The sequence below is a fragment of the Crocuta crocuta genome, unplaced genomic scaffold (assembly GCF_008692635.1).
Source record: "Crocuta crocuta isolate KB4526 unplaced genomic scaffold, BGI_CrCroc_1.0 scaffold330, whole genome shotgun sequence".
Lineage (NCBI taxonomy): Eukaryota > Metazoa > Chordata > Mammalia > Carnivora > Hyaenidae > Crocuta > Crocuta crocuta.
Genome location: NW_027530521.1, coordinates 235193 through 243873, shown reverse-complemented (window position 1 = coordinate 243873; position 8681 = coordinate 235193). Strand labels below are relative to the sequence as shown.

At 38.6% G+C, this 8681-nt stretch overlaps 1 protein-coding gene across 1 annotated transcript in view; it reads right to left on the bottom strand.

The window, feature by feature from the left end:
- Positions 1–829: 829 nt before the first annotated feature.
- The window catches only part of LOC144234220 (olfactory receptor 4S2-like), a 16849-nt gene continuing 8997 nt past the window's right edge, over positions 830–8681 (bottom strand). The window contains exons 3-4 of the mRNA XM_077767499.1: positions 5137–5249; positions 830–1890 (exon numbers count right to left, since the gene is read on the bottom strand). Coding sequence (XP_077623625.1) covers positions 830–1846 — 1017 coding nt within the window. The 5' untranslated portion in view covers positions 1847–1890; positions 5137–5249. The remainder of the gene's footprint in view (positions 1891–5136; positions 5250–8681) is intronic.

Genomic DNA, 8681 nt, shown 5'->3' with positions numbered 1-8681 from the left:
GGCATTTCTGTCTGCTTCCTCTAGCTGGGCCTTGGGGGAGTAGCCATAGTGTGTCCTCATGAGCCCATTAAGAGCTGTTTCTTTGCTATAATTTTGTGGGTCTCGTGGATGCAAGCCATGTTGGCTTTCAGAGCTCCATACATTGACAAAATGTTTTCACCTTCACTTCCATGTCATTCAGTTCTCTATGTTACCCTGGGAAGTAGTAGGAAATGTAGTTTATCTCCATTAAAAAAATTTTTTTAAATCTTTATTTATTTTTGAGAGAGAGCGACAGAGTGCAAGTAGGGGAGGGGCAAAAAGAGAGGGAGACACAGAATCCAAAGCAGGCTCCAGGCTCTGAGCTGTCAGCACAGAGTCCGATGCAGAGCTCAAACCCATGAACCGTGGGTTCATGACCTGTGCTGAAGTCAGATGCTTAACTGACTGAACCACCCAGGCACCCCAGTTTATCTCTATTTTAAAATGAGATAAAAGACCAGAGAATAGCAAGAGCAACATCAGCATTTGTTTTTGGTATCACTCCTGTATGTTTTAATATTATTCTAATATTTGGTAATGTTTCTTCATTCCTTTATTAGAATACATATGCCAGACAGTCCATATCACTTGGAGGCTATTAGAGGCAGCAGTACTATATGTTATGAAATGGACTGTGTTTTTTTGGGTGTCAGATTTCTCTAAACATTAGGTTCACTCAGGACCATGAGACTATTTATTTGCCTAAAGTCATACTACTAGTAACTGGTAGAATGGGCCCTTTGAAGTAGGTCTTTAGATTTCAGAGCCAAGACTATGCTATATTACTCTGTTTCTCATGGGATAAAGTTTAAGAGATGATAACTGACTTGTCTGTAGCAACCCTTTTGGAAACTGGTACAGTGCAGGCTATACCAATCCCATTGAGCTTCACACCAGAGTCTCTCTTATTCCTGTCCAACAACCATTCAATCCACAGTCTTTTCATGGCATTTTTCACTTCCATGTTTCTCAGGGTGTAGATCAGAGGGTTTAACATGGGTGTGATGATGGTATAAAACACAGCCACCATCTTGTCCTCAGTAAAAGTGGTGGAAGGCCTTAGGTAGATGAAGAGGCAGGGGATAAAAAACAAGATCACCACTGTGATGTGGGAAGCACACGTGGACAAGGCCTTGCGCCTCCCCTCTGATGAGCGGGTCTTAAAGGAAAGCAAGATGACAGTGTAAGACCCCATAAGAATGATAAAGCAGCTCAGTGAAATCATGCCACTGTTAGCTATCACAATGAGCCCCACCATATATGTCTCTGTGCAAGCCAGCTTCAGTAAAGGGTGGACATCACAGAAGTAGTGGTCTATCAGGTTGGGGCCACAGAAAGGCAGTCGTACAGTGAGCATGGTCTGGACGAAAGAATGCGTAAACCCTCCTAACCAACAGGTCATCACCAGTAGAGAGCAGACCTTAAGGTCCATGATGGTCATATAGCGTAGAGGCTTACAGATAGCCACGTACCTGTCATAGGCCATGGCTGTGAGAATAAAGATCTCTGTGCAGCCAAACAGATGGCAGAAAAAGAGCTGGGCCATACAACCACCAAAAGAGATGCTCTTGACTTTGGCTTGGGAATCAATGATCATCTTGGGGGCTGTAACAGAGGAATAGCAGATGTCGACAAAGGATAGGAAGCTGAGGAAGAAGTACATTGGAGAGTTGAGATTGGGACTCCTTTGAACAGTCATTATAATGAGAAAATTTCCAGTCATGAGTATCACGTAAAAGAGTAAGAACAAAAAGAAGCACAGTTGCTGCACTTTCTCATTTTGGGAAAGACCCACGAAGATAAATTCTGTAACATTATTTTCCATGGAAATTAGGAAGCACACAAGAGGGAAATGCAGTGTGACTTCACCTACAGGAAGAAAATAAGGACAATTAGATTTGGGCATATGGTACCATAACATTGTTATTTAAAAAAATTATTCTCAAAATTTCTCACTTAAGGTATTGGTTTGGGTAAAGTATGTTTCTTAAAATGATCAGAGATGGGAGAGTGTATGGGAGGAGAAAGAGAAAAGAGAAGAGAGAGGGAGACAGAGAAAGAGAAAGGAAAAAAATGTTTGACAGGCTTTAAACAGATTTAGGAATGCAGTCTAATCTTTCCTCTTAAGTGTCAGTTGTCCAAATCATTGTTGCTCCAGTATTTAAATTAAATCTCTCTGTTAAATTAAGGCTCCAAGTGGTAACCTCCAGTCTCTTTACTCCAGGATACTTTTCATCCTTGTTCTAGTTGACATATGGAATCTACAAAAATAAGTACACACACACACAACACGTGATCATAAGTAAGTCTCAAAATAGACACTTTGAGTTAAATCTAGGATATAACTAGTTTTTTTTTAATGTTTCTTTTTGAGAGAGAGAGACAGAACACAAGTGGGAGAAGGGCAGAAAGAGACACACATACACACAAATTCAAATCAGACTCCAGGCTCTGAGCTGTCAGCACAGAGCCCCATGCGGGGCCTGAACTCATGGACGACGAGATCGTGACCTGAGCTGAAGTTGGAAGCTTAACTGCCTGAGCCACCCAGGTGTCCCCAGGATGATCCTTTTAACACTACGAATCACTGTCATTGAATGTGGTTTCTTTGTTTCATTATCCATGTATTCCTTTGGGCCAAAAGATGTGTGAGTGGGGCCAAGGTGTGTCTTTATTTTTGTATGGCCTGAATGCAAACATTGCTTTCATTAGTTTGACAATTCGTTTAAGCTTCACTTTCTTCATCCTTCAAATGGAAATGTTACTAACTACTTCAGAGAATTATTTTAAATACCAAAACTAGCCCTGCATATAGTAAGTACTTACTGAATTATGCCCTTTCATTTTCCACCTAGGTTACCAGTACTGAAGACATTTTATAATGAAAAATTTCAAACATACACAAAATGAAGACAGTAGTATTATAAGCGCTCCTACATTGACCATGCAGATTAAAAAATGATTCATGCTTTACTACATTTGTATCATCCATCCCTCTTTCTCATTTATTGCCAGAGTATTTTAATGCAATTCCCAGTCATCATGCCATTTCAATCTCTGCATGGTTCATTATCCGTATCTCTGAGGACTTTTCTTATGTGACCACAAAGCCATGATCACATCTAACAAAATTACCAGTAGTTGCCTGATCTCAACCCATTCTTGGTCAGTTGTCCAAAAAACTGGAGCCATGTTTTGTTCTCATCTCTCCTTATAGTGCTTAGTTGAGTGCTTACATGTCTGCTCCATATGCCAGGGTAGTTCACTGTGGCCACTGTGTGCTGGAGATGTGGATAGTGTGACTAAGAAACTGACGTTCCAATTTTATTTAAATTTTAATTTAAAAAAAACTAAGGCAATGTAAAGTATTTTGATACAATAAAATTTTGGATATATTGCCTTAAACAAAATATTATTAAAATTAATTCCACTTATTTGTTTTGCTTTTTTATGTGGCTACCAAAACATGTAAAATGACAATGTGGCTTGTATTATGTTTCTATCACACAGCGCTGTACTAGGGGTTAGGCTCTGGTCTAAATTTTTAATTGTACTATCTCATTTGTTTCTTGTAATTATATGAAGTAGGTAGAATTATTCCCATTATTCACATAAGGAATAAAACCCAGAAAAGCAAACTAACTTTATCTATAGTCATGTAGCTCATCATCGGTGGAACACAGATTCAACCTTGATAAATTATATCATAAATGTACAATTTCCATTGGCATTTATTTAAAAAATGCTGATAATACCTTTAGGATCTTCTTTATTATTTTAATATTTCTGGTATATGAGTTGCTGCTTTAATTAACCCCAAACAAAATCTAATTGACCAAGATAGACGCCAATACTCTGATCGATTAGCAGTGTCCTGACGTCTGTGTTCTTGGAAGACCCATTGGCCTTCTCACCAAACAGTAGTTTCAGCTACAGGATCGACACAGTCTCAGATGATGGTGCAGAATGTGGGAAAGCATATTAAGGCTCTGCCACTCCTCCTGCTAGAGACTGGGACTCAATAGGATCCTCTCTCACCTTCCCTCTCCCCCCACTGTCACCTGCCATGTGGTGCTGGGCTTAGACGTGGATTATTCCACAATCTGGAATGCATTACAACTTTTTAACCTGTAGTAGGATAAGGACAGAGGCAAATAGATGAGGGTTTAGGCTTCATCAAATGCTAAATTTCAATGCCTTGACTAAAATGCTGACTCACTGAAAAAATTTGTCCACAGACATTTCTTGAAAGAGGTGGCTTTCTAAAAGTCTGCAGTAAAGGCATTTGCTGACCCCTTCAGATGTCCTCTATTTATTTCTGTCATAATATTTAAAATCACTGTCTTTGGGGCACCTGGGTACCTCAGTCAGTTAAGCATCTGACTTTGACTCAGGTTGTGATCTCACGGTTCATGGGTTTGAAACCCGTGCTGGGCTCTGTGCTGACAGCTTGGAGCCTGGAGCCTGCTTCAGATTCTGCGTCACCCTCTCTCTCTGCCTCCCCCCTCTCCTCTCAATTTTGCTCTGTCTCAAAAATAAAAAATAAACATTAAAAAAATAAAACTACTGTCTTTTAGACTACTTGTGTGTCTCCCCCAATAGATTGTGTGTCACCTAAATGCAGAGTTTATTCCTATTTATATAGGTCCTCCAGACTTGACCTTAAGCCGGGCACAAATGTTAGGTATTTAGTAAACTTTGTAGGAGGAAGAGAGCAAGGGGGAGAAAATGAGAATTATTAGTTTATGAATCTTTCTAGATGGTCTGGTTTTAGACTACCTATTGTCTAGCATAGAATACTGGTTAAAAGCACAAAGTCTTATCAGATAGAGCTGTATTTTCAACCCCTGGGCACACCAATACCAGCTGTGTGGGTCTAACCATGTAAGTTTAGCTATTTAATCATTGTCTTTATCTCCAAACTAGGGGTAAATAGTTCCTGTCTCATAGGGTTGGTGTAAGAATTAAAATAGCCAATGCATGTAAAGCTTAGCATAGTGTCTGGTCCATAAGAAGTACTTATGAAATATTAGTTATTGTCATTTTTATCCCATACATCATAAATATGGGAGATATGAAGCAAAGAAGAAAGGTGATAAAAATGATTTCACTTACCTGGAGGGTATGAAACTCTTCCTTCCCATCATTTCCTACTTCTAGGTCCTATGAATCCTCCACCTAACTGTTACCGCTCCAAACACCATTCCGATTCTAATAGTCTCAGATTTCTGTAGTCGTGAAACGTATATATGAACATATATGTGAACATATATATGAACAACACATGTGAAACGTATATATATTTCATAACATATATGAAAAAAGTAGTCTGTCTCCCATTTATTGCTTAGAATAGCTGTATGGGTCATAAAACAAAGTTATTTGCCTTGGAGCCTGAAGCAAATCTAAGTTTATATTAAGTTCTTGACAGGTGTTCAGTAAACAACAAGGACTGGAGGGTAAGTATAATAGAAACATGTGACTTAGGGGACCATCCTGAAGGTTAACTTACTCTCTTCCTGACATCCAGACTTGTCTCCCAGCTCAGTGTAAATTCAGGCAAAGGCTTTATCATATCCGAATTCTATGGCTTGGGAAGGAGAAAGAAAAGCCCCATGATACTCAGAGGATACTGTGATCTGCATCACTGTCTTGAGCAATGAGCTCCCATGAGCCTTCAGTTGGCTTCCCCTGTTGGAAGTTCTTACCAAAGATACAAGTAGCTTTCCCCACTTCATGGGCCAGGTGTCAGGTCCCCTTGGGAGATGGCTTTTTAGAATGGATTCCCCTGTTTTTATGGGCACTGGAGGTGAACCATCATGGATTTCCTGTCTGACACCCATCCTTTAACAACAGTGGATTCCATTGATTAACCACTTAGTATGTGTCCTCCATTACGATAAGCACTTTATACACACTCCACAGTTTTTAAAAATTTTATTTTATATTTAGAGCATCAGTTGAGTTGAACTGAAATAATAATGACTATTGTTTGAGGCTCACTATCTCCATTTTTCTATGTATGACTTCATACTTCAGTATTAATTGATTTGATAAATAACTGTAAGCCAAAATGGAATCCAAGTGTTCAACATTATGGATAAATTGCATCTATCTACCTGTGTGTCTTTTATCCATGGTTCTTCTGTGCACCTTTGTAATAAACCAGATGTCCACATATGCATGTCTGCCTCTGGCTGTACACTGCATTCAGTCTGTATGTTTATATTTGCATCAATATCTGTTAATAACTATAATCTTGTAATAACTCTTGGTCAACAGTAGTGGAAGTCCAAAAACTTTGATTATTTGAATGTAGGTTAGCTATCTTTGGCCTTTTGCATTTTCATGTACATTATAAAATATGCTTGTAAATTTCCATAAAAATATCTTCTGGCATTTTATTTGGGATTGCAATGAATCTATTGATGAAGTTGGGTGTATTTGGCACTTTAATAATCTTGAATTGATAAATTGATAAATGGTTTATCCTTTAATTTATCTAGGTCTTCTTTAATTTTTCTAAGTGTTTTCTAAATGTTTTCTAATTTTCAATGTTAGGGTCTTACAAACATTTTGAAATTTTATTTAGATTTTCTACTTTTGCATAGGATGTAGAAAACTGGAAAGGGTGTTGCTTACAGCCTGTGAAAAATCTAGATAAATTACAAATTCATAACTTTTGGGGGAATGTATTAGAGAGTTGAGGTTTTATTTATGTATTTTTAAAGAGAGAGAAAGACAGCATGAGCAGGGGAGGGTCGGAGAGAGAGGGAGACACAGACTGAAACAGGCTCCAGGCTCTGAGCTAGCTGTCAGCACAAAGCCTGACACAGGGCTCAAACCCATGAACCATGAGATCATGACCTGAGCCAAAGTCAGATTATCAACCGACTGAGCCAACCAGGTGCCCCAGAGAGTTGAGGTTTTAGAACAACTAAATATCCTGAAATAATAGGCCCTCCAAGCAGAGATGAAACAGCTCTGTTTCACTGGGGAGCACTGAAGGAAGAAATGTCAAGAGCCATATAAGTGGGTAAGAAAAATATAGCTAAATTTAAAAAAAAAGTGAATTGGTTAAAGGCCGAATGTAGGCTAGCATGAGACTACGGAATGGCTGAGAGCCACAGACATGATGGAGTTCATGCTCACTTGTATGATATATTCTCTACAGGGGCCTTCACTGAATGCTTATGAGAAACACTGAGGACAAGGTAGTGGATTGAGGAAATCTACACTGGTGATACAAGCTTGTTTGAGGATAGCAGCTGCCACTGGGAAGAACACAGAGCCTCACTCAGACCCTTCTCTCTTACAGAACAAAAGCCTTAGATCTTAGGGGAAGAAGCTTCTTGCTCCCAGGGTTCATGAGAAGATCCACTAGGACAGGGGGAAGCATAAAAGAAAAGAATATTCTATCCTTGAGGAGGAGCAGGAGAGAGGCCAGGCCCAGAGTGCTATGCCAATATGATTTAAGATCTGTTCTGCCTGGGGGTGGGCAATAAATCTGCCAGACTAGACCCACCAAAGATATGTCAAAATTCTGCTGCCACAACAAACATGGGAATAAATGATCAATGCTTTAGGTGAGCTCAACAGCAGACTTGACACAGCAAAGAAAATAATAGTGACCTTAAAGATAGGTTACTGTAGGGGTGTCTCGGTGGCTCACTCAGTTGAGCAGCTGACTTTGACTTAGGTCATGATCTCACGGTTTGTGAGTTTGAGCCCTATGTTGGGCTCTGTGCTGACAGCTCAGAGCCTGAAGCTGCTTCAGATTCTGTGTCTCCCTCTCTCTCTGCTCCTCCCCTACTCATGCTCTGTCTCTCTCTCAAAAATAAATAAACATTAAAAAAAGATATGTTACTATAAATTACCAAACTGAAACATAAACAGAAAAAAGAGCAGGACCACTCCCTACCACCCCCGGGCTCCAGTACAGAATATGCAGGGTCTCTAGGACAATATAAAAAAATTAACATTAGTATAACTGGAATCCTAAAGAGAAAATGGGGGCAAAAGAAATGTCTGAAGAAATAATGACTGAGAATTTCCAAAAATAGTAAAATATATCAAACTATAGATCTAAAAGCCTTGGAAGAGTTGAGCAGGAAAAATAACAACAAAAAAGAAATGAATAAACCCCATGCTGGCATATCATAGTTCACCTGCTGAAAGCAAAAGAAAATGAGAAAATCTTGAAGGCAAACAGTGGAAAAAAGAAATATAAACAAAGAAGATATGAAGTACAGCAGACTTCTCATCAGGAACTATATATAGTAGGAGACAATAGAGTAAAGTCTAATAGAGTGATGTCTTTAAAGTATTTGGGAAAATACCTCTGTCATCTTATAATTTTATACTGGTGAAATATTTTTTTCAAAATGAAAGTAAAAAAATGATTTTTTTTTTTTTTGCCAATCAAAAACTGAACTCATACTAGCAGACCTGCACCAAAAGAATATTAGCTTTTCCAGGCAGAAAAAAATATTTTATTTTATTGAAAGTTGGATATATAGAAAGAAGTGAAGAACTTCAGAATGGTGTTAAATATAAATGACTATGTTTTGCTTATTTTAGTTGCTCTTAAAATGAGTAATTTTTATTTTTTAATTTTTTTTCAAGTTTGTTTATTTTAAGAGAGAGAGAACGCATGCATG